This window comes from Pteropus vampyrus, unplaced genomic scaffold (assembly GCF_000151845.1).
Source record: "Pteropus vampyrus isolate Shadow unplaced genomic scaffold, Pvam_2.0 Scaffold99, whole genome shotgun sequence".
Lineage (NCBI taxonomy): Eukaryota > Metazoa > Chordata > Mammalia > Chiroptera > Pteropodidae > Pteropus > Pteropus vampyrus.
In genome coordinates, this window is record NW_011888880.1 from 2,927,854 (window position 1) to 2,955,180 (window position 27,327).

The window sequence follows — 27,327 nt, forward strand, 5'->3', positions numbered from 1 at the left end:
ACTGTATAAAATGTACAAAGTACTTAAAACAAAGTTTACGACTGGTGAAATTAGATACTTTTCTTAAATTAAAAAGATAAACTCTATGTCTGTATGTCAGGCAGTTTTAAGCACTGGAGATAAAGCAGTGAACAAGAAAAAGAAACTCCCTCTCTCATAGAACTTACATTCTCATTGGAAATATGGCAGCAGGGAAGGAGAAAAGAATAGGAAAACAAAAAAATATGTAGTAAGAAAACTATCAGTGCAATGTAGATCATTAAAGTAGAACAAGAAATATGAGTTACTAAGGTAAATTTGGTTAGGTGTTCCAGGAAGCGCTCTGTGAGGTGACAGTGAAACTAGGATCTGAGTAACAAGGTTGAACCAGATGTACAAGAACAGAAAAAAGGGCATTCCAGAGTAAGGGTATAGAGAGGATCAAAACCTTGAAGCCAGCAACAACAAACATGGTCATGAAAAGCAATTCACAAATTAATTACAAAATCTCAATATTCTTCTTCACTTCTTAGAACAAAATACTTATGAAAGAGTTCACTAGCTCCCTTTTTACCTAAGTTCCTTTCATATAAATGTAAATCTTCAAACTACATCTACTTCATAAAATATACAAACATTTCCTGAGAAGCTAATTTATGTTAAGGCACTAAGCTAGGTTCTATGGACGGAAAAAAGACGTACGAGATTAAAAATATCAAAAGTTCCTAGACTAGGTTCAGTAACTGGGATAAAAAATGAACATTGTGTTTTAATTTTCTTATCTATGAAGACAGCAATGTTTGCTCTGCATATTTCACAAGTATAGAAAAATTAAGGAAGTATGTAAAAGCATTTTATAAACTATGAAGTACTCTACAGATAGAGATTACAACAATAAAAACAATGTGTATCTTCTAAGTGAGGTATGGATTTTCCCAAGGTTGTTGGTCTACTGTACTATTAGAAAACATTTGAACTAGTGCAACATATAGTATATATAGCACATCCCCGAGGGAAATTCTGTATTTTAGCCACATGGCTATATATACTACTCCCATGATCTGAATCATACCATAATTAATTAAGAATTGAATTTTCTCTAATATGCTTCCATAGCGGTTATTTCAGCTGGTGTATCTGTTATTCTCTGGACTTAGGCATAGAATCTGATACAGAAGAAATCTCTGATTTAGATTCCATTCCAACAGAGTTTATATAAAGAAGGTCTGCCTGGCTGGCACTGATATGTAAACATAATTTTGGAAGGCAGTAAATTTTCATAATCCAAAGGTCTATCATTTTATTGCACAAATTACTACTATAAAATATTTCATTAAAAAAGTAAGTATATCTCTTACCACAGAATATATTGTAAATAGTCCCAAAAGGTCACTTATAATATACAGTGTACATTTTCATTATAAATAAAATTAAAGTCTTGGAGTGGTTGCAAATATATTTAATAGTAACATAATAAAGGTCAAGTTTAAGTACAGAAAAATGTATATACATTTCTATAAGCACCTTCCAGGAAGTAGTTTGGCAATTTCTGCCCAACGATTTCCCAACCGTTTATGTGCTTCATAAATGATCCTGTCCTCCTCTTCTGTCCAGGAAGATTTCTTGACCTCAGGATTCAGATGATTATGCCATCTTTCTCTACACTGCTTGCCTATTCTTCCTTTTAAATGTTTTGCAATTAAAGACCATCTTTTTGGCCCATACTTCTGAACTAGTTCAATAACCTAAGAAACAGAAAAAACAAAGTTTAAAAAAGTATTACCCTGACGACCCTGACGGACGTTAAAACAAAACTCGAGAATACTACTTTTTTAATGCATTAAATCCAAGCCACAACTACAACTTAAAAAAACAATTTTACCAAGAAATACTATTTCAGTATTTGCCAAGTTCAAAAATTGATCTCGAACTTATCTAAATTACAAGGTGCTAATTAAAGTGACTTGTAAGTTAAACTGTTTTCATATAAAATTAATTTAAAATAACAGTAAAAATGTTGAGACTTAGGCATTTTCTATTTCTTACATCCTAAAAACAAAAAAACGCTTTGGCTGAAAGCCAAATAAATCAGTTTGGAAGCAGGAAGGATCTACAGTTACTGTCTTTTCATTTCTTCCTTTCTCAAAGTAAAAAGATATAGATCACACATTTTAAAACCTATCATTAGTCATCTAGTAAATCAACTCAGTTCTCAACTTAATGAAGTAACTTTTTTTTTGAGTGACAATAAGAATACCCTAATTCCACAATTATATTAACAAGTTTTATGCCATAAAGGACATGAACGAAAGGGCAATTCTAAGTGGACAATAGAAACTCTTCCATTCTTCTCAGACTTTTATAACACAAAATATTATCTTGATTTTTAAATCATCCAACCCTTCAGAAACATGATGTTCTGACACCTACCTCATTTGGGGGCTTATTATAGGTCAAGGGGTAATGTCAAGAATGACTTCCTTAGATATGTTATCGGATAAAATAAAAATTAAATTGTTTTTAAAATGTTTACACAATTTTCAAAAAGAAACTATACCCTAAATGTTGCTAACCTAAACGCTAAACAAGGTGACTAAACTAATAGTATTTTTTCCTTCTGCAGACCAAACTCTCAGAAAGAAAAAGCTATACAGACGTGGTTTGATTTAATTCATTAAAAACTACATCTCAAGACACTCAACTTCCAATTCTTATGCAAGCAGCACCCGGAGAACAAAATCATAGTGCTTTAAACATATACTTTATCTTCCAAAACAATGCGCTAGGAAGAAAAAAAACTAATCCACCTACACAGTGAAAATAAAAAAGAATATGATGAACATTTTACCCTCTGATCTTCTTCTTTAGTCCAGGGACCCTTTATCAATTCTGGATTTAAAACTTTCTGCCACCGATGCTGGCACTGAAAATCAGAACGATTCTAAAAGAATTTAGATGATTTTGTTATTGAACAATTGTCTTCCAGAAAGCAAGTCAGCCTCAACTTATGGTTCACAATCTTAAGAATGAAGTCTTCAAAAATAATGCATTCAACAGCATTCTTTAAACATGTAATATTTATTTTACATGTCTGTGACCCAATTCTTTTTTTTATTAAAGTTGTTGGCAGGGCTTAGAATACAAATAAAAACAAGATATATTTGAAGTTAAAGTATTTGTCTCCATGCTGTGCCCTATAAAATAGCAAGAGCAAAGCTATAACACAAATACTGCCCATAAAAAATGTCTATAAGGTTGAGAAATAAAAGGAAATAAATAGAAAACTATACAGAGCAAATAAAAGAACTCAAACAGCACAACAGTCTAGATTCATCTAACATAGCGGTACATCACTCTACAAAAAACTGTAAAGGCATTACTAGACTATTGCATGGTATTTAAAGGATGGTTACAAATGATAACCCAAAAATTATCAAGAAAAAACTAAACACAACTATACAGAAGATGTGTATTAAATATCAGTTAAATTATTTAACTGTTGAAGCTTAAAAGAAACATGAATTTACCAGAATAAGAAAACCTTATGTAGAAACATCTCAAACTCCAAAAATGACTAATAAACAAAGCCTTATTTTAGTCAGTCAATTCGTGACCTAGTAACTCCGATGATAACAATAATAATAGTAACTTTTCATTAGTGACTTACAGTTTACAAAGATATTAATTCATATACAGGGTTACAAATAATTTAAAAAGATATAAAAGGATAGATACAAATATTTTGTTTGCTAATAGCTCTATCTTTGTGCCTAATGAACTTCAAATTATTTTTATTCAAACTGAGCTTCTTCATTTACGACTTCTATACATCAATGCTGATCCATTTTAAGGTTATCACTTTCTTCAAAATAATCAGGTTGATCCTGTATGTTCTTATAGTATTTCTGTTTAGGTCTCTAGATAAACTAATTTGCTGTTATACCTCTTAAGTTAAACTGATACAGCTAATGTAAATAACTTTTCTAATTTAGTGTCCATTTATTGAACATCTGCAAAATGTCAGGAACTGTGCCAAACATCCTATATGTCATTTCTAATTCTCACAAAAATACTACGAAAATGAGTGTTAGTATAGATAAGAAAGCTGAAGATCAAAGAGGTTAAAACTTTTCTAAAACCAAACAGAGCTGACATTTGGACACAATTCAAACTGACTCCAAAACTTATGCTCTTTTCATTATTTGGTCTCAATTTTCAGGTTTTGTTGAAAGGCATAACAATATAGAAAGAACATAGGTAACGTGGTTTCTGAAACCCAAAGTAGTTAGTACAGAAATTCAAATATGAGTATTTTGACTCGCTACCCACAGTGTAGTAAGAGACAAATAACAGTATATGTGAAAATATTTTGTAAAAATCACATGCTAATGAATAGAATATGAATAGTAGTATGGTGAACGGTAAGTATAATTTTTTTTAAAAAAGAATTAACACTTTATAAGGTAAGCATTTTATGACAAACTTTTCAACAGAGCCTTTTCTGATTGTATTGCTATTAAATATTTCAATATATTTAACTTCTTTTAAAATGTTTTAACATTTATCAGAAAATATTTATAAAGCTCTACCCAAACTTTATATCGCTTGTTTTAGATTAGCAATCTTTTTAGGCCTCTGGATAAACTAATTACTAGAAAATCAGACTTCCTAAATCATTGATAACTATAAGAGGACCAGAAGGAGAGATGTTTTTAGGAAGGAAATCTAAATCTAAAATGTAGATTTTAGATGTTTTTAGGAAGGAAATCTAAATCTAAATGTAGAGACATTTTTTAAAAACAGCAAGTTAAACCCAGTGACTTAAATCATCCATTACATATAGAAATATGTTTTACTTACTTGAAGATGACTAGCAATTAAAGTCCAATCATCAGTTCCATGTTGTTCAACCAACTTCTTTAACTTATCATCCTATTAAAACAGGTATGATTAAAAAGCTTTCCCCCACCCTATTCCTTTAGCCCTGAATATAGATAACTCTCCACTTCTTTCATGTCTTTTCTGGTGGCCATTTTTAGAAGGACTGAAGCCACTATAATACAACTTCTCTCATTTACTACACTGTTTCTGTCAGTCTCAACATCAATAAACTATTCATGTCTCTTGTTGAAGAAAAATAATGTGCAAGTTAGTCAACTTTTCTCATGTTTTGTGTTTAAATATGTTTCATATCTATAATACTAATAATACAAATATGAAATTGGTAAATCTTATCAGATAATCACCTCATCTCTTGTCCATTTTACTCTGTTCCAGAGTTTCTTCAACCCTTTTTGTTGTGGTACTTCATAATCATGATCAGCATACTGAAGGTCATCATCCTCATCCTCACTAAAAAAAACAAACAAAAAACCACAATTGTGAAACCAAGAATTTTATTTAAATTTGTAAATTCAATAATTGAACCTGTGTATAAATATATGACCGAAGCCACTCAGATTAAAGAACATCCAATCATATTGTCAAAGTACAAAAATATTTAAGAGACATGCAATGGAGAGGAGCTATAGTTCTTACGGACACTAGAGAGATGAAGGTGGATATCCCACCAGGGTCCAAGTGATGACCTTTGTAACATGGTAAGGAGTTTGGCCTTTGTTCTTTTGACCTTTATCCTAAAGAGTTAAAGGACTTTAAGAGAGTAAAAAATAAATATCTTGTGTTTCAGATAAATCACTGGCAGGAGTGCACAGAAATGGAGGAAAGAAGACCAATTAGTACGCGTTTACAATAATCCAAGAAAGAAATTATTAGGGCCTGACAATGGTAATGGTAAAATACAAAATACAGTAGTGAAAAGACACAATGGAATAAATGACCCATTAATAATACCAACAACAAAAAAATAAAAATATGTAGAAATAAGTACAAGATCAAAGTATAGTAGGCAATAAAACACTATTTTTAGACACAGAAGACTTGAACAAATGGAAAACATCCAGATCACATTCTTGGATAGAAAAAGAAACAGATGTCCATTCTCCCTAAATTAATATCAAAATATACTGTAGAAAAACAATAAAACAGAATAGCACTGGCACAAGACTTGATATATAAATCAATGGAACGGAATAAGACATTCAGAAAAAAACAAAACCCATATGGGAATTTGGTAAATTATAACAGTAACATATCAAATCAGTGGGGTAAAGATGGAGTTTTCAATAAATAGTAAGACACTGAATAGCCATTTTTTTTAAAATAAAGCTCAAGTCCTACTTTCAAATTTAAAAATTCAGATGAAGCAATATTTTATATCTTTTTAATAAAACCATAATAGTACTATAAGAAAATAAGGTAGAATTCCATTTTTTATATTATTGAATAAAAGAGATCTAAATGTGACAAAAATCAAGAAGCCATAAAAGAACAAATTGACTTTTTTCAGGTAATAATAGTGACAATGGGAAGAAGTACATGAAATTGAGAAATACTAAACAGAACAAAAAGACTACAACTGATGGATATGAGAGACATGGGAGAAGGAAGAACCAAGGTTGATTCCAAAATTTCTGGCTTTGGGAGAATAAATAGAACTATTCACTGAGATAAGGAATAGAGAAGGAGAAACAGAACTTTGGGAGAGAGAAGGCAATGGGGAGAGTAAGCAGTTTTGGACTGATTTCAATGCACTTGAGAAATATACAGGTGTATATATATAAAACAGTACTGTCCAAAGAAATATAATGCAAGCCACATATGTAAGCCACATTAAAAAGACAGAAACAGGTGAAATTAATTTTAATATTATTTAACCCAATATATTTGAAAAATTATAATTTCAACACATAATCAACATAATCATCAAATATTTTACATTCCTTTTTTCTTACTAGTCTTCAAAATCTGGTGTGTATTTTATAGTTACAGGACATTGCAACTCAGACGAGCCACATTTCAAGAGCTCAACAGCCACATGTGGCTAGTGGCTTTCCTATTGGGCAAAGCACATCTAGAAGGCAACTGAGCACATGGATCTTCTGCTCAGGTAAGAAATCTAGGGTAGACACACAGTTTTGGCAACTACTAGCACATGGAGAATAATTAAAGCCATTTTAAGTAGCCAGAGGACTAAATAAAGTTATGAGCATCTGAAAATAAAAGGAGTGAATATTTATTTAAACTTTCTAAGTACTAGACATTGTGGTAGTCTATAAAATTTCTCTCCTAAAACCCTACAACAATCCTACAAAGGAAATATTATTATTATTTCCATTTTACAGAATAGAAAACTGACTTAGAAAATTAACTTCTTGCCCACAGTTACACCAAGTATAGCATGGCCGAACTCCAAAACCCACTACTTAACCACTATATTTACCATACTGGAAAAATAGGAAAGAGGATACCAAGAAACTAGACTATATTAAAGATGAAACTCAAGTGCCTTTTGAAATCAGAACAAGGTTCTAGTTCTAACTTAATTACTCATTTTGTATATGTGAACATATTAACCTTTCAGAGCTTTAGTTTACCTGTTTGTAAAGTGAAGATACCATCTACCTTATAATACTGCTTTAAGGATAATGGAAAAATATATAAACACCTCATAAAGCACGTGGCACAGAGAGGTAACTTAACATTATTATGTGCAGTCTATGGCCATGCTACTCTGAACAAGCCCGATCCCGTCTGATCTCAGAAACTAAGCAGGGTCAGGCCTGGTTAGTACTTGGATGGGAGACCACCTTGGAAGACTAGGTGCTGTAGGCATAAAAAATTAAAAAATAAGGGATTGTAAGCAGTCAACCAAGGGTTGCCTCGTCTTAAAAAATACACACACACACACACACATATACATACATATATTATTATGTGCATAGGCTAATTGCCTAACAACATTCAAAATTATTTTTGCTTTACTAGAGTCAACTCTTTTCCAAAAATTCATTTTGATGTCAAATAGCAAAAGTTCAATGACTTAACTTCACTATAATATACTTAAAAACATGTAGGAAGTTCCTAATATTTACATTCGGTTACGAAACAGAAAAATGAAAGCCTAGATTTCATATCTATAAATCCTTTGCAGGAACTTCTCATTTCCCTTGATTTGTCAATTCCATAGGACCAAAATTCATATATGACCAATCAAGACACCAAGAGCCCCTATTTCCCTACCTATATTTATTTAGCTGCTTCTTTGGTTCAACACGCTCTAATACCCAAATGCTCTCTCCTTCAAGCCAATGTCTATTTGTAATAATAATCTGCCAGTCCTACTTCCATATACACCACCTTGTTTTATTAAACTATGCCAAAAATAAAAACACAGGTTTAATTAAAGAAAATACCTGCTGTTTGCAGCCACTTTCAGATATCAGAAATATCACCTGATTGTTAAATTAAAGATGGGTCATAAATTTCTAAGGTGGTTACAATCATATAAAACACCATACTGAACCTTTCTGTCCAATTTCTATATACTTAGGGCATCTACCCTTCCTTCTTAATGCTCATCACACCTACCAACCTTCCCAACCAAATAGTAAGCTCTGGAGTTCAAAGACCATGTCTAATATGTTCACCCCTCAGCACCAAGCACAGTACCTGCCATTCAAATATGTATGTGTAAAATTAATGAATGTACTTACTCTTTCACCTCCTCCAAGTACTTTATATTCCAAAACTACCTCACCCCCCCCCAACCTAATCAAAACTTTCACCTCCCTCAAGATGGCTGATCTAAAGTGGACACGAGAAAACACTTTTTAACAAATGAAAATACCTTTAGGAGGTGAAGGGCATTCCCATTTGTTAAAAAGGACTTTCAAAATCCAAATGCACATCCAAGTGGTAGACTATAAGAAGCAGAACCTGCTGAAACAAACATTACAAAAATATTCAGTATAGCAGAAAGGGTTCTTTGGGGTATCTAATGTTGCCTAACCTTTCCTAAAACTGTTTCCAGCAACCTTTCCACTTCCTGCCATCCCAAACAGTTGTACTTTTCACAGGTTTCCCTCTTCCTCTCTCCCCTCAGATCCCAACAGCTTCCACAACAGCATTTTGAGACTGCTTTAAAAATTAGGTTATTTACAGAGCAAAACAATTTTTAACTTAGGGACTTGCCCATATAAATCTTGAGTATTCAAAAAATATCTACCTCATATCTAATCTGTACAAAATTCACCTTTAGGATCTTATCAAAATATTTTAAGTAAGGATATGAGTCCAAAAATATTACTAGTTCCAAGGGGTAATTTTCCTGAAAGCTTGTTCACTTTAACTTTAAAATTCTCCCTTATTTTTTAACCACATATTTGGTCACTGAGAAATTTCTATTTCTACATGAGGTTTCATTCTCTGTTTTGCATCAGTATGGTCATCAACTTCAGGCAGAGTTTAACAGCCTGTCAGTGTTCAGGAAGCTGGGTTTTTTGAGTGGGTGACTGTGAGAAAGGATTAAAGCAGAATTCTTAGAATTGTATATATACTGGGACTTTCCTAGAGTCTATCTACCTTGCTGCTTCTTAGTTTTAGTATTGTTATTTCTATATTATTTAAGTGATTGTTGAAAGGATGTGATTTTTAAATAACTGTGACACAAAAAGATCCTAGAAACTTATCAACATCACTAGCTGCAACAGAAAAATGCCTGAGAATGCCTACAATTTGCCACGAAAAAAGGGAAAGGATAAAATCTCACCAAAAAACCTCACCAATATTCCACTTTCACCATTAACAATGAAAAAGTCCCACTGCTTAATAATCTGCTCACTTTTCTGTTTATATCATCTTTTAGTATTTCTGTATTATAGCAATCAATGATGGTAATACATATTAAAATCAACTTCCTACTGTGTAGATAAATAAACCATTTCTAGCCTGGGTGACTAATCTAGAAGACAGCAAAAATAGGTGACATTATTTCTACAGTCACAAAGCAACAATAGAAGAGAAATTTTGTTGGTCTCTGAACCTCCATCCAGGACATGGTTTCTAGAAGCATTGTGAGTTTTATTTTTTAAGTCAAAAAAATATGTATGCTATAATTGTCAATACATTACCTAAGCACTATATTCAAATGAAGGGGTTTTGTAGATTATGAATGAACAAAATGATTAGGGTGATTACGAAACAGCAAAATGAATCACTCACACACACACACAAATATTATGACTCATTAAGCAAGGAAAATGGTTAAGAATAACTTCACAGTTATCTTTTGCCTGTGAAATAATACACAAACTATTCACAGAACATATTAAAACAGAAGTTCTATTTTAAACTGCACCAATTAATACCACCCAAAGAGTAAAATGAGGCAGGCAAAGGGAGAATTTGATAATTTTTTTAAAATTTATTTTTATTTGAGAAGAAACTACTGGTTTGAAATTGGGAAAAAAAATCAGTAGTTTTATAAAATCTGCTCTAATAAAATAACTTCAACTTGATCATATTTTAAATCAAACTGCATCGTCTGAAATTTTTATCATAATCAAAAAATACATCTTAATTATACTGTCTTGACATGATAACTGCATGTTTTAAAGTCCAATCAAATTCAAGGTATGAAAATTTACCAGGTTAATTTAATATAGTGAAATCAGGCCACCCAGTGGTTAACATGATGTACTGCATACCTGAATATTTTTTCCAAATCTGGACTGCAAACTAGCATATTGTAGTAAGACAAATTTGACTTCATTTGACCATTATTAATAACAATACTGAAACAGAGTTTTATATAGCTACCTATAAACAAAAACAAAGTGAGAACATTTCTATTTTTGTCCATTAGTGTGTATATATTTTTAAATGAGAAAAGATTATTACAAAAGGGTTCAAAATAGGACAGATATTAAATTATAAGTTATCTTACAGACCATAAGACTCAAACTCCTTATAATAACAGATGAAAAACTGGGATGCAGAATTTATTTGCGTTCCCAAAACAATATTGCTAGTTAATGGCAAAGATGATTTAAAAAATTAGTTCTCATATATCAGTATTCTTTCACCCGTAACAGCCATTTGCTGGAGACAACATAGTAAAATTACTTCCTACACACACACTCCCCACTGAAAAACATCTTCCAATTCAAGAGCTGGCTTTTATCTTTTCAGTTTAGTGTAGTTACAGGTCATCTCAAGTGTAAATACCTTAATCTTACTACTGAAATAGCCTTTTGGCTTCTAAATGACATTTTTTAAAGTTTATTTTTAAAAGTAGAACTGGCTTTCAAAACTAAAATTAATTACTTAATATATATATGTTTAAAAATCAAATACATGTTAATAACATATATCATTTTTGGTACTGCCTGCAAATTATGTCATTAAAACTCCCAGTGGGATCTAAAACTAAAGTCACAACACTAAATGAGCCCTTTCCCTTATGTAAATACAGATCAGATACTACAGTTATCTTAAAGATCAAAAAAGCTAACATTCTTCACCTGTTTCACACCTGAGATAAGTTTTACTTTTTTTTCCAGATCATACAGAAAAAGTGTATTACAGAATTTATGCCTACAGTCTTATGCAAAACTTTTATACAGCAAAGTATAATCTTCACTCAAATAGTTAAATGATTGTCTAGTAGAGATCCTAGTGACTGAATTATTTCCTTTATCTTTCAATTATAAATTAGGTTCATATTTAATATTAAGATATTGAGCCAAAAGAGACTAGACTTTGCCCCATAGATTTTCTCCTTCAAAACATTTCACATTCTATTACCTCCTATGATAAATAAGTCACATTTACATATACGAGAAATGCAATTTAGAACATAAAACATTCAAGCATGAAGACCCTAAGAAATACACCATTCAGAGATGATAATTTCTCACCACATCCTCTACCTGAATACTGCCATAGGGAGTGTAACTTCACTCCACTAAGTTTAATTACTCCAGACTTGACTCTTTAAATCATTCTATGTTTCAACTAATTTATATAGTGAACAGGAATAAAAGTCAATAGTACAGTTAATGTTTAGATCTTCAAGCTCAAAGTATTGTCAATAAAAGGAAACTTATACAGGCAAATTAATCATTAAACCAATTCTTCTTTCTTAGCCTATTATTATGACGTACATACAAACTATGAAACAGACAGAAAATCAATTGGAGAAGGCAGGTTTGGACATTCAAGCATCCATGTCTAACCATAACTAAACACTGATGACAGCATTAGCCAAGAAACTATTCTGAATAAGATTAACATCAATACTGATAAGTACATAATGCCACTTACAGTCACTCACCACGTTACTTAATGAAGTTTATTTTAAAAATTTTGTATATTCAAAAGGAAAGGCCTAAACCAGTACCTCAGTAACTATAATTACAGGAGCTTTTAAGATCTTTTCTGAAGTTAGAGAGATTAACTGGATCCTTGACATTCCAGAGCAGTGATTTTCACCTCTGGTCAGCAGCTCAACTCCTGGCTTGCAATTTTGTGGCTGGCCTGGTCCCCTCCCCCCCCCCCCCCCCATAGACATTTGGTAATGTTTGGAGAGATCTTTGATTGTCAGGAGTAGGTGAAATGAGGTGTTACCGGCATCTCCTGTGTAGAAGCCAGGGATGCTACTAACCATCCTACAAAGTATAGGACAGCCCCCCACTACAAAGAATTATGTGATCCAAAATATCAATAGTGCCAAGGCTGAAAACTCTGTTCTAGAGATGTGGGTTTATGTGTGTGCATGTACATTTGTTGCGCCTCAAGCCCTGACCTACACTGGAGTCGCTACAAAATAATAAGCTAACAGAGACTTAAATACATTTTATGCTTTCTGCAAAAACATCTTACATACAGGAGATGCTTAATAAATGAATAAAGTGACAAATATTATGTGTATTATTGCCAATTTTAATAGAAATCTGCAATTGATAAATCCTGATACTAAATTTCAACTTATATACATCTCTAATTAAGACTTTGAGGCTGTGGATCTAGAAATAAAACCATTTGGAAATTGTGCCAAACATCTTTTCAGTTTTATTAATAACACAATTAAAAGACACTCCAGTTTTTAGAGTAGCTACTATAGTGACATAAATAAAATTCAAGGCGCATAAATTCATCCTAGCAAGTTTTCCGACAAAAAAATATGCCCCACCTCTGTGCAACACTTAGGTAACAATCAAAATCAAACATGATACTCAAATTATTAAGTGAATGAAACACACTGTTTCATTTTAAGATCAAGCTACTAGTGTGACATCTTCCCAATAGAAGATGTATACATAATATATACATATATGTATACACAAACCTGAGAACATGAGTACGGTAGCTACAGAAAACATCAAAAAGGTCCTCTTTCGGCTATTCCTCAGTAGATTTTCCATAACTTTCAGGCAGCAAGGATGGCAGAGGTGTCCCCGCCCAGATTTATCTCGGAGTTTCTATTTTAACTGGTACAGTAATTCAGAAAAAATGAGTCCCTTTGAACACCATTTTCAAGTCACCCAGGCAGAACTCTACCACTTTTCTCTGCGTAGCGTATTCGCCAAAGCGCACAGACTTACCTGGCAAGACACTCCCACCAAGAAGTGACTGTAAGAGATTATGGGGAGAATCAATTCGAAGGAGCAACCTGGGCATGTTACTCACTTTCTGTCTTAAACACCGGTCTTAAACATACCGGTCCCCAACTCTGCGCACGTCACGGCTGCGCTCCGGCCAGCCAGACCGAGTTGGCTGTGGAGCAGCGGGAAAGAAAACCTCTGCCCCGGCCGGGGAAGGCCCGGCTGGGAAGCAGTGGGAAAGGAAAGAGAATCTGAGCCGAGACGGTGCCGACCGGCCTGGGAGGAAGGAATGTCACCCACCTGCGCGACCTCTTCGCCATCCTTCAAGTACCGCATAGGCGCGGGCTGGGCGGGGACGCAGTTCAGCCTCCTCCAGCCTCAGGCGAAAGCTCCTTCTCCCCAACCCTCCCGCCGGTTCTCTCGTTCCCTCTACGAGGCGACCGAAGCGAAACGCAAGTTCCTGGCAGGGCAGGACTGAGGGACAGCGGGGCAGATCGCGACCCGCCCCCGGCCCGCAGCGCCGCTCTTAGCCCCGGCCCGGCCCGGCCCGGGATGCCCCCAACATGTCAGCAGGCGCGCTCCCGCCCTCGGCCGGCCCCTCCCGCCGCCTCTCAGCTTCCTCGCCGCGGGCGCCGACCCCCGCCCTCTCCCCGCAGCGAGCAACTCTGCAGGGATCGCGGACTCCTGCAGGGTTTTGTCCGCACCGCCGAATCTCGCGCCTAGCCTCCCTCAAGAGCCGCCGTTTGAATCTGCGCACGCGGCCCCGAACCTCATTGGCTGCGGCGGCCGCACGCGGGGGGTCGGGGGCGGGGCGGAGAGAGCGCGCGCGGCCGGGGGCGGGGCTGGGGAGATGGAAGCCGGGACTGGAACTCGCGGGACTCCGGGAAGGAGCTGGGAGACAGGGGGTGGGGCCGCAGGCGGGGCTCGCGGGTCCGGCTGTGACAGGCCCCGGAGCGCGCGGAGCCGCGCACTGAGAGGAGGCGGGGTGCCAAAGGCCGCGCGGGGCCTGCTGGGAAAACGAGTTCCAGCCTCGCGCTAGGCGCGTCCGGAAGCAGCGACCCGAGCCCAAACTTCCCGGGGCTTCACGGGCCGTGTCCCTGAGCAACTGGGCAGTCTCACCGGAGAACGGCCTTACATGCTCATCTCCGCCACAGCCCCTCACTCTTCGGGTGTACCCCGCCTCACTAGTTGGGAGGCGCTGTCTGCGGAGACAAATCTAGCCATCATATTTGGGCGGCCGTTATTGTTTAAGCAAAAACGTGAGCTATTTTTGCCCAGACATCGTAACTACTGGAGTAGCGAAAACTCTGTGGCAGGAAACTGAATATCAAGAACGAGCAGGAGTGTGACAGGTGAAAAGTTCTTAGCTAGAGACGAGTTTAGAACGGAAAAGGGAAATAATCCAGGTCTTCAGATGCTTAAGCTCCTATCCTACCTCGCTCTGCGGGAAGTAACTGAGGTGCTCGGGGAAGGAGCCCTGATGCAGGAGCTGACTGGGAATTTCGCCCAGGTAAATGAGGACTGTAGTCAACTGTAGAAGGTGACCTTCCTTCCTAGGAGAGAGGGGAAACTGTACCGGAGGAGCTTTTAGCAGTTGCAGATACTTGAGAGGTTTCAAATCTAATAACTACGAACTTCTCAATTCAAGTTACATTAAAGTGGATTACATGAACCATTAGAAATGATAAAGGATCCAGATTTTCAAGGTAACATGCTCTACTGCATAGAGAAGTAAACCACACGCTAATATTTTAACAGACTTACATTTTGCTATTTTGAAATTTTACGCATCAACTTTTGCAAATCAGAGATGCAGGTGCAAATGTGACTTAGCGGAGCTTGTATGCACTACTTTGAAAACAGCTGCCTTTTTATAGTTCCTTGTTCTCAAGGTACGGCTTCTGGGCAGGTAGACGGCTTTTAAATCATTCCTTACTATGTGGCTGGTTCACTGCAAAACAAAATCTAAATTAGAAAGTAATGTCATTTGAAAACTTTTCTTATTTACTCCTGGGTCATAGAATACTCCGCTTATTTAGTATCCTAACAGGAAGCAGAGTTTCTGCTATATTTTAGGCTCAGTTTTACATAGAGTACCTTTTTAGAGATTGAAGGCAGGTATTTTAGATTTTTGACAATAAACTACCCTTCATTTTAGAGATAAACATAATTCCTCAGAAAGATAACATTGCAAATTTAGGTAATTATAAAAAGTGTGGAGTTAAAATGGTTCACAGTCGTTTGAATACACATACTCAAATATATCAATGTCTGCGATTTGAGCTATTTTTAGTAAAACATTTAATAAAGAATTTTTAATCAGTATATACAGAACCCTCAAAACTCACTGAGGAAAAAAAGCAAAAAAGGGCAAACGATTAGAACAGAGACTTCACCAAAAAAGATATACAAATGGCAAATAAGCCATATGAAAACATGCTCCACAGCACTAGTCATTAGAGAAATGCAAATTAAAACCACAGATACTACTACATATCTCTTAAAATGAGGGGGAAAAAAGGCATACAATGTTGGGAAAGATGAAGATGCTGAGCAAATATAACTTTCTTATGTTGCTGGTAGGATTGCAAATATTTATAGTGGCTTTATTTGTAATCACCAAAAACTGAAAACACTTAAAGGGACATTCTTCTCAACGCCAGAGTTATTTTGAATATTCTGTTATTGCTTCTCAAGTTTTTCCACTGAAGTATAGAAGATTGAATACCAAGGGGAAACAGGTTGGGGACAAGTGTTGGAAATTTCTTTGAAAACCATTTTTTTTAAACCCATGTAACATTTCTTTTGTACTCCATGATGAATGTATTCATGTTTTTTTAATTATAAAACTGAATTTTAAATTATGTACTAATTTACTTGTTTGCTCCAAATCTTTAGGTAAATGGCTTCATTATTAGTAAATAGACGAACAAGAAGGTACACCTTGCTCATTCTTCCCATGACTGCACCTACTTATCCTCCTGCAAAAGCCAAATACTCCCAAGGTTTGTCTGAAAAGCTTATGCTAGTTTAATATGGTACCTAAGAGTCTATACTTTTAATAGAGCTGTATCAACCATTCCTATAAGTAGATATTTGTCTATTTATTGCTAGACTAAATAGTCCCTAGAATAGTGATACACCCAGATGTTCAATACATAGAATAACTGTAGATGAATGAAAAAAGACAAATAATAAACAAGTACATAAGTAAATATTTATGCTCACAAGGACCAAAAAGTACAAGCTAAAATAGATTTGAAATACCATTTTATGACTGCTAAGGTAGCAAATTTTTCTAAACCCTGACAACAATGTTAGCATCGAAACTGGTATAATCCTTTTGGAAAGCAATATGAGCAAAAGCCATAAATATGTGTGTAACCCTTGACATTTTATTTTAAGATATATCTTTTAAGAATATAATTCAGTACACGTAAAAAAAAAAATGTGCTTGAATGCTTAACTTATTCTGTTCGAACCCGTTTGGAAGCATTCACATCTTGAGACCAGTTTAAATGGTTCATCAGCAGGAAAGAACAATTACACAGCCAGTAAAAATAGTATAATATTAAGGCAATGCTATTAAATAGCTGTTACACTGCTAGGCCCTTCTAGGCGCTTTGCATGCATTCAACTTAAATAATATTTACAACTTCTATAATTGTAACAACCCAAGGAGGTAGGTACTATTATTTTCATCAACTTTATAAATGAGGAAAATTGGTACCAAAAGTTTAACTTGTCTGGTGGCCTACAATGGCAGAACCTAGATTAGAATTAGAACCCAAGCTCCCAATCACTCTTCTACCTTAATATCTATGGGCATTCAACTCTATGTTTGGCATATATGTATAGAGATAGCATGGTGTAGTACAAAGAGCTAGTAGCGGAATTGTATGGTTAGTATGATGTCATTTATAAAAACTCAGGGTGTATTTGTATGTGGGTGTCTAACATTCTAGAAAATGTTCTATGGAATATACACCAAACTGTTTAACAGTTTTTTGTTTTGGAGAAAGGAATGAGATGGAAACAGGGCAGACTTTAACTTTTTACCCTGTGTACTTTTGTATTATTTGACTTTTTTTATAGCACAAATTCATGTTTATTTTTTAACTTAAAAAGATGAGCTGATGCTAAACTCCAAAAATTGCTGAAAATTCTAGAAGGAAATAGCACATTATGGTATATAAAACTTGGCCAACATCAAAAATGCTACATAAATATTCCTTTGGCAGAAATGATGAAATAATGTATATTCAATCTGAAAACAAAAATAGGTTTAAAACTATATCCGGGAAACATAAATGCTTGCTCTAATCTCTCCCCTACACCAATATATTTTGCTAATCTCTACTTTGCATTTAGGGTGTTATTTTAATTTGATGAAAATTATAAATAGAAATCATACTGTCTAATATAAGCAACTATAGAATTCTTAGTTTGGCTTTTAAAGGTGAAAATAAGAGTGAACTGCAAGAAAAAGAACTGCGAGAGAAAAAAAGTTTCAAAGTGTACCTATTTCAACCCAATGTTCCTTGTTGTACCCTTTTGTGGTAGATAGAATAATGGCCCCCAAAGATGTCCATGTCCTAATCCCCAGAATCTGTGAATATACTACCTTAATGGCAAAAAGGATTTTGCAGATGTCATTAAGTTGAGGCTCTTGACATGAGGAGAGCAGCTTGGATTATCCAGGTGGACCTAGTGTAATCACAGGAGTCCTTAAGAGTGGAAGAGGGATTTGAGGATGCTGCCCTGTTACCTTTGAAAATGTAAGAAAGCCATAAGGCAAGGAATGCAGGCAGCCTCTAAAAGGAGCTAGATAAGTCAAGGAAACGAATTCTCCTCTAGAGACTCCAGAAAGAAAACAGCCCTGCTGATACCTTTGATTTTTAAAATGTTTACCCTAGGGAGATACTTTTTTGCACTTCAGACCTCCAGAACCTTAAGAAATTAAGTTTCTATTGTTTTAAGTCACGATGTGCTAATTTGTTATAGCAGCAATAGGAAACTACCGTAACTTCTCTGAAATGTTCAATATTTTTGGCCTGTTATAATAAAAGTAGTGCTTTCCCTTTAAAAAGTGATCTTTCGTGTTGAAAATTTAGCCTTTTTTTTTTTTTTTTTTTTTACAACAAATGAGCCTACTAACTGAGGGTTCAAAATGAAAAATAGAAACTCCAAGTTAGGAGAGAGAGGACTCAGGACATTAAAAAAGAGAATTGACCAGCATACCACAAAATCCTTAAAACGGGATTATCATTCATCTGTGAGAAACGTAATATCCTCCAAGATATGAATGTGTGTGCTGCTTCTCTTAAATTTTAAACTTTCTACTATCAGTTTTATCACCTTTCACTTTTTCAGGGACAGTAATCTCTCTTGCCCTTTTTTCAGCCTCCCCTTCTGGCCTAGCATGTCCAGGCATTCCCAAAGGGAAAAGTGAATTTGGGAAATTTCAGGGGAATTTGTGGTTATTGAAGGCTGTGTACTGGCATTTAGTATGCCAGTTCTAGGAACCTAAGACTCTGGCGATGTTTGAGACAGTCCTGCACAAGGCAAAATTCTCCTGAGTGCCATTCAGTGTTCAGCCAGACAGTAAAGTAAGTGAAAAACCTGATTAATTTATTTAAGCCTAGAACCAATTCCCTTTTACATATGAATACAGTGCACAAGTTTTTTTTTTTTTCCCCTCAGTTTTAAAACATACTATTTCCAAGCATGTGACTGCTCCATAAACCAGGGGAAACTTGTATTTTATTTTTTTCAGACTTAATCAAAAGTTGTTTCTCTATTTTAGAAAACTCAAACCACTGAAGGTAACACTGCTCAAGGTTTTAAGACAACCCACCGATATCTGACTGTATTTGTAGCTACTGAGTCCAAAATGATTCTACATATATGTCAGCTGGGTAACTTGTTCCTGAGAGTGGCTTTATTATAAATCTCTTCTGTTTCTCCTCCATAGTATAGGTAGAGCATTAAATTGATTTTTTAATTGTTTGTAAGTTATCTATGAATTTCATTTTAGTAGAGTCTAGGAAGTAGAATATATTGTTATAAAAAGAGGATATTGGCTCCAGTAGGGTTGAAAATATTGATCTAAATATATCCATCCATCCATCCATCCATCCCTCCCATAATGCTATTATCTGCTAACTTCCCTTCTTCCCTTTCAATCAAACTTTTTCAAAGGTATAATGATTTCACTACACAATCAGTTTTAAGTCCTCTCATGATCTAACTTTTACCATCACCATGCCATTGAAATTGTGGCTGCAAAAGTCATCAAACCCTGTTAAATCCAATGGACATTTGAAGAAAGAAATCAGTCTTCATTTTACCTGAACTTCTTACAGCATTTGACTTCATTACTCCCTTTTATTTGAAACTTTTATACTTTGTTTTCTGTGACAACAAATCCAGGATTTCCGTCCCTCAAACTCTTTTACAAGCCTGCTCCTTAAATGTTGACACTCCCCAGTATTGCATTTTTAGCTCTCCTCACACTCTACATTCTCTTCCTGCACAAACTCATCCACTCCTATGATTTCAGTTTTCTGTGATTCACAGATCTTTACTTCCAGTTCTAGCCCCTCTCTTGAATTTCATCTCTCTCCATCTGAAAGCACTTAACACCCAAAATTCAACATGTCCCCAAATGAAGCTCACTTCCTACCCACCAATCTGGAATTACATCTGGATCCTCTTCTAAATTCATAGCACCGCCACCCAGCCTCTCAAGTCAGAACCTGAGGATCTAGATCGACTGTTTTACTCTTTCTCCATCCCCACTGCCAGTGGGTCATTTTAGGCTCTCATCTCTCACCCAGTTATAGCAAGTCTTTTAACTGTCTCTGGTCCTCTAGTCTTGTCCAATCCAATATATTCTCCACTTGGCCACCTGAGAGATCTTTAAAACATAAATCTGTTTAAATTACAATATCTGCCTTGGGAAAGATTCAACTTCTAGTTGGCGTCTCAGAAAAAAAGCCCTTCTTACTTGGCATTTGAGGTCACCTCAGCGTTTAGCAGTTTAGTAAAACTATAGAACTTTTAAAGCAATTACTGCTACAGAATGTATTTTGAATATCACAAACCTTGATGATGTAAAAGTAGTAGTATAGCTAATAAAAGTTAGGAAGTACCATAAGAAGATAAAGGATATTAGGAAATATATAATTCCTCATTTTATATGTGAGTTAAGACAATGTTTAAAATTGATGGCTGAATAAACAAATATATAAAGTTATAAAGATAACCTAAGAAGGGCAAGGGAACTCATTTCATAATGGAGAAATCAAATACTGTCTAAAGTTGATAAATCAAGAGGTTAGATCTATAAGCATCTTATTTAAGTTATGGAAGTAACCATCAAAAGAGAAATGGTTGGTTTAACAATTGAAATAAGGGAGCTGGTTGTCTTTCTATAGTTGAATTTTTTAAACCACACATGCATTGCTTTGAAAATAACTTTTAAAAAGGAAAACAAGGCCTATTTCAGTGAAAACTTTAGACTTTTTCAGAATTTTCTTTAATTTTTCTAATCACTTCATTGTACCAAAAATAAATTTATTTTTCAAGTGACTTAAATTTTTTCCAAAAATTAATTTAATAGCATTGTAAAGTTTACTGAAGAAAAAAGCAAATCACTTGCCATTAGAAAGATTATGAAATGATCATTTTAACTTGAAAATCAATATTGTAAGCACAACTTAAGGTATACATTGGTTACTAGCCACTTAGGCAGTGCTTCTACTTAACGGAAACAGAGAAGGTGACAGATACTGGAACAGGGCCATAAGAAGCTAGAAGAAATGTAACTAGTCATTCTATCATCCTGGTAATGTTGAAAGAATTCAGAATAATTGAGAGATTCTAGCTCCTAATTTGAATCTTCTTTTACTATTTTGCTTACATTTTTGTTATATATCTATGCATCTAATTTATACTGGTTATATTCAGTGGCAGAAATACCTTTTATTTTCAAAAGATAAGCTCATGTTTCTGAACTTGGTTTGATACACTGAATTAAATTCATTTACAGTTGGCTTCTCTTTCCTTAACAACCCTATTTGCACAATCTTTTTAAACCTTTTTCATCCTTACCCATTCAACTGGATCATCAGTCTCTTAACAGGAAAGACTTGGGGTCTACAGTGTGGCAAACATAAGCATCCTGCTTAGTTTTGATGGGCTGGCCTAGTAAATAAAATGTTTTTGAAGGTGCTTGATCTTGCCAATTTGATTTTTAAATGTCCTATGAATTCTTTGGGTCTTAGCAAAGTACTTGACACATGATGCCATAGAAATAAGTTTTCTAGGTGATATGCATGTAGCCCATGAATGATACTTGGAGAAACTCATCACATTTAGGGAACCTTCCCACCAAAGCAACAGGCCCACGTAGTAAATGACAATAATTATTCCAGGTTTTTGAAATAAGACAAATTGACTTTTACCTAACCAATGATTATCAAATTTACCCAGTTTAATCATTTAAGACATTCTGAAAACCTTCCTAAAGCACCTCCAAATTGGGAGGAAGCAAGAAAAACCCAAGGAGGGAAGAACTTGTGGTACAGGACTGGGGTTCAGGAAGGAAACTTGTAGGAAGTGAAATTAAAGGTAGGTACTCTACATTGAAGTCAGTTCAAATGAGGTTAGTGTATCTGAAAACGAGATAGATTTAACAGTAGATGTTTGTGAAGACTTATGTGACCAGCAAATTTTACTCCTTTGCTAATGAGTAAAATGTAGCACTGAGGTTAAGAGCACAGGCTATAGAGTTATAAACTTCTTTAGGTTTAAATCCCAGCTCTGCCACCTATTAACTCCAGGACCTTGGGTAGACTTATCTAACCTACCTAAGCCTGTTTCCTAAAAGATGAAGACAGTGATGGTACCCAAGCACAAAGAATTGTTTGAGAGTTAAACTAATTATTGCATGTCCTGTTTTGCCTATTGCCTAGATATGAGGAAAGGGTCACCAAATGATAGTTATTATGAATGTGATTATTGCTTGTCCCCATCGTTGGGATTTAAATCAAATGTCATAATTTTACAGGTATACCTCATACTGTTTCTCTCTATACATGGAACTGACAAACAGAAATAATCCCCCGATTCTCACACAATTTATGATTTTAGATAAAGAATTATGTGGTATGACAAATGAACCAAAGGCAGGTTTAGTTCCAACAAGAGTACAAGTTCAGAAGCCCATAAGTTTTTCACCTCAGAATACCATATAGTTTAGAAAATCAATTGAAAACCTACTTCAAGTTTTCTATATATATTTTTAATGATTAGAAACAACTATGTACTCAGAATTACAGTTACTGGAGTTTGAAAAAGCTAGTCAATAAAATAAAATCCATACTGAATTGACATAAGTAGAATGTTCATCTTACTTTATTCATTGAAGAGTTTTTGAGAGCTCTGAATTATATGGTGTGTACCAATGGCATGCACATACAAGACCTCAAGTCCAAGTTTGGAACAAGTGTAGCCAAAACATAAAGCAAAGCTACTTAATTTTTAGTTTTCTTGGGTCTCACACCCATGCCACTGGTTCCATCAGCACTATGCTGTCAGCAAGTCAGACCATGATGACATGATCAAAGCAAAACAAGAGGGTAACAATTGCAGAACCACACGGTTATAGTAGAAATGGAGGCCTTGGAAGGCTCCATGACTTGCCTTAGGTCACAGAACAAGTTAGTCACAGAGCACAGACCGTCAGTTCTCCACATTTTCAGTTTTGCATGTGGTCAGAAAGCTCTTGTGTATTTGTACATACAACCATTCAGTTTTCAGTTCATTAATTATATACCATAAGTAAAATTTTAATGTAGTGAAACAATTTAAATAACGTGTGCCCTATATATGAAGATTTATCCCACTTAAATGGTAACTAAATTCCATAATTCCATGGAATTATTTTGATATATAATGTCAACAATATTAAACATTTGAATGTTTACTATGTGTCAGGCACTGTTCTAATCATCTGATATGTATTCATTCATTTAATCTCACAACCCCAGGAGTAATGTCATTATCACCCTCCCAGAGAGGAAACTGAAGTACAGACAAGTCACACAGTTAGTGGTGTGCCAGGACTCAGATCTAGTTAAGTCTGATGTCTGAGGCTGTGCTCTAACTACTAAGTTAAACATCTAATAAAATGGGTATAAATATATATATTAAACCTTAAAAGTAAATATGACATGTTGATTGCTGAACTATGCAAATGTAATTTAGTACTATTTTCTGTATTTCTCTTTATCTCATTATCTCTAACCAGTATTTTTAAAAAACTAGCACAAAAACAAGTTATTAGAACATGTCTTTGTCTTTAAATACTCAATACACATTACATGGCCCTATTATGTAATATGTCTAAAAAAATTTTGCTTACTCTTTTCTAATTGGGTCCATTTCATTTGCATTGAAATCTGCATAATGGGGAGAAATTACTGTCCCTATATGGTATGCCCCTGAAGTAAGTTTTTTTAAAAAGTTTATTATACTAAGAATTTCTTTATAAAACTAAACTATATTTTCATGCAATATAACATTAAGGTGTAATTCCAGGAAACTAAAGAATAAAAAATATTATTTTAAAAAGCTAATGTGGAGAAGTTGAGGGGAAAATCAATATGTATTATTTTTATTTTATTATTGATATAAAAGAAAATTTCAAATACTGTACAGTGAGGTGTATTGTAGAACACTATACAGTTATAATACACTATTACCAATTATTTTTTACTCAAATGTAGTATATACAGCAATCACAAAATCAGAAAATAAAGGGTAACAGCCAGTGCCTTAGGGATGATGTAACATCTATACTATTTTATTGAGCAGTTAAAGCACTTGATATTTTTTCCCAAATATTTACACTATTACCACTTATTTTTACATATTCTAAATAGCATTTCCCTCCAAAAAGTAGACTCTCCAGCTCTTGGCACTAATTTTTAAAGTCAAATAAACCTGAAAATATTGATAACCTTTTCAGTCTTTTATTGCTCTACCACAGGCATAAAGGCTCAGGAAGGAACTTGTGCATTCTAAAGAAAAGTATGCAAGACCTTAAAATTTTAAATACTAAGTAATTGATACAAGCAGATAACATCAACTAAAACTTTTTTTTAGTTTGCCTTTCTTTTACAAGAGAATAATTGTATTAATATTATACTACAAAAGCATGTAGACTCCATAATTTAAAAAACTGAATGTCAGATATACAAGTAATGGCATTTTCTCCAATAATTCACAATTTTTACAATTTCTGCTATTTTGGAACAAACGTTAAAATTCCCACGATTTAAGTATTAATAATATGAACTGAAACACTTAGCATCTCAAAGAATTATTAGAAATGGCAGAACTTACAATTAACTATAAACCTTACATTGGTGATATAGCTCCCCTTTGTTATTTCTTAAGTAAACATTCAACTATATAGTATGTTTTCAAGTGAATAGTTCTGGTTTGAAAAATAATTTTTATGTTACTTATAAAGAGCCTTGAAGTTGTGCAATTTTGTTAAATTATATGATAACCTTGAAATGTAGGGACATGTCTACCTAACTTACTTAGAGCATGTATCTCACTACTACTATTATTAAAAGTCATTTTAAATCTATATTGAGTGGAGTTTAATCTGATTTTGCAAAGGCTTTTATGAACATTTTAATATGGAAACCTTGTTTTGTGAACCATGAAATTCAAAATCTGCTTTGTAGTATTTTAAGTATGGGCCAATTAAAATTTCTGTTAAAAAATGAAGACAAAACTGTACTGATAGTCTGAAATAAACATTTTATGATATTGTCATTATATTGACCAAAGCATAATGACAGAAGTTACAAGTTTATTTCATATTGAAAGATTAGTTATTAGTGAGGTCTAAATTTTTAGAGAAATGTTCACTAGCAGCATTACTAGGTAACTACTTAAAATACTTTTATAAACTTTGCATTGTAGCTAACAGGTGATGTCAGTACAATTTTCAAAAACCTGTCATTAGTAGTACATGAGTTGCTAGCAAGTGATCTTCCCTGAGGTAAGAGACCATATGCAAGAAAGTCTACTCACTTCTAATGAAGTTACTCAAAAATAATGGCACTAAGGACCTGTAGCTGGGAATCAAAGATGCATTTCAGATTGGTATCTTAATTGTAAGAAGCTTGATTGTAAAACCAAACTAAATATCATAAGATATAAAGCAAAGTTTAATCAATAGCATTCACTAAATTTCTCAGGTCATTATCTTATTTTCCAATAAAATATCTGAAACCGTCAAAGAGGGGAAAATGGGCCTTAGGCTTGCTTTGTAACTAGTTTTTGTGTAACCATTCCGTTTGAGTTCATCATATTCTAGCTCATATTTGGCAGTTGTCTTGCTTTTCTTCAGTTCCAACAAGTTTCTCATTACCAGTATTCTAGATAGACACCATCTTCAATTCTACCTGGACTTTGGATCATCAATTCAAATTTGGTATGATTAACTTTAAAATGGATTAATGAAGAAAAAAATTTACAGTTTTACTTAGATTTTCAGTGAAATCCTGCAAACAGAATTATAGGATTGAATTATGTTACATCTAGGGCTAAAAATATTTTGACTTATTTATGATCTCTAGCTTGAACTCAAAGTTGTGGTGATCACAAAGAGTAGTACTAAAAAACAATCATTGTTTAGTCCTACATTTGATTATGATAACCACATGGAAGGGCAAATGATATTTAAGAACTTAAATTCTGTTCTAAAACTTCTTCATAAAGATGATACCTGGCCTACCTCTCAAAAACCATTAATTACCCCAACGAAATTTCAGCAGCTTTAAAATAATTTCAAGGAATCTGATCATTCTCAGAATCAAGCCTTTTATTCTTTATCATGGAAAAACCTAAACAATTATATAACATTCACACCTAATTAGCCCCTAAATAGCATTGCTGCTGTGAGAGACGTTAATGGTGCTGTCAGAGATGAAGCCCTTCTTCTAAATGTCCACAGGTACATTCTAAGTTGACTAAATGAGAGTATTTAATGTAACAGGGTGATAAAATTTGTTCCTGATATTTTTTCTTTATTCTATGAGAGTTAATTTGTCAGTTATTAACAAAACATACCAAGCCACAGGTGAAGAAAATATTTGCTAATGAAAAGGTGATTATATCTTTTACCTGGAAGCAGTGCATTTGTTTGTTAAGATTTTCTTGTATTTAAACTAAAAAAAAGGCGGGGGGGGGAGGGGCAGATAGAGACATTGAAACCAATGGCTGAAAAAGCCAAAAATAGTTATAGTGGTTAGTGATATTTGCAATTTTTAGTTTAATACACAAAAGTCACCTATACTAACTAAATGGGAAATATTTGGTAGCTGCAGTTTTTTATGCAAAACTAGTGCACAATATAAAAGTTCTACATTTCCTTGCTATTTAGCTATAAAGATACTTGAAATTTAGAAGAATGGAGATAAAATACGGTTTAAAAAATGTGATGTGATAAAACCCAAATATATATCTTGCTCAGATATCACCTGCAAATGTCTAGATTTTCCATTCTTTCCTTATTCAAAATGGACTAGTTCCATTTAGTAAGTGGATTCAGTGGGAGATACTTTCATAGAAAGAAAACCAAAACCTCCCTTCTTTGGAAACACAAGTTAAAGTACTGTCTATATTCCTTATAAATCAACAGGTTGAGATTTTTAAACACCTGATAATACACTTGCTAATGTACATTTTCTTAGAATGCAAACACAGTTCTGTATCTGTTACATGTGCAAACAGAGACAGCCAGGCTTTGAATGCT

General features: G+C 34.4%; 1 protein-coding gene and 1 pseudogene across 5 annotated transcripts in view; one reads left to right on the forward strand and one right to left on the reverse strand.

Moving 5' to 3' along the window:
• MYBL1 (MYB proto-oncogene like 1) overlaps nt 1–14,227 on the reverse strand; it is a 32,180-nt gene extending 17,953 nt beyond the window's left edge. For 2 of the 5 annotated variants that reach the window (XM_011364600.2, XM_011364601.2), the window contains exons 1-5: nt 13,785–14,226; nt 5,226–5,331; nt 4,840–4,911; nt 2,828–2,920; nt 1,504–1,724 (exon numbers count right to left, since the gene is read on the reverse strand). In XM_011364600.2, coding sequence (XP_011362902.1) covers nt 1,504–1,724; nt 2,828–2,920; nt 4,840–4,911; nt 5,226–5,331; nt 13,785–13,804 — 512 coding nt within the window. In that variant the 5' untranslated portion in view covers nt 13,805–14,226. Of the gene's footprint in view, nt 1–1,503; nt 1,725–2,827; nt 2,921–4,839; nt 4,912–5,225; nt 5,332–13,784 lie in introns of all 5 variants that reach the window. The other 3 variants (XM_023533278.1, XM_011364599.2, XM_011364602.2) reach the window with 2 other exon arrangements.
• LOC111742695 lies at nt 7,595–7,713 on the forward strand (annotated as a pseudogene).
• Nucleotides 14,228–27,327: the final 13,100 nt, after the last annotated feature.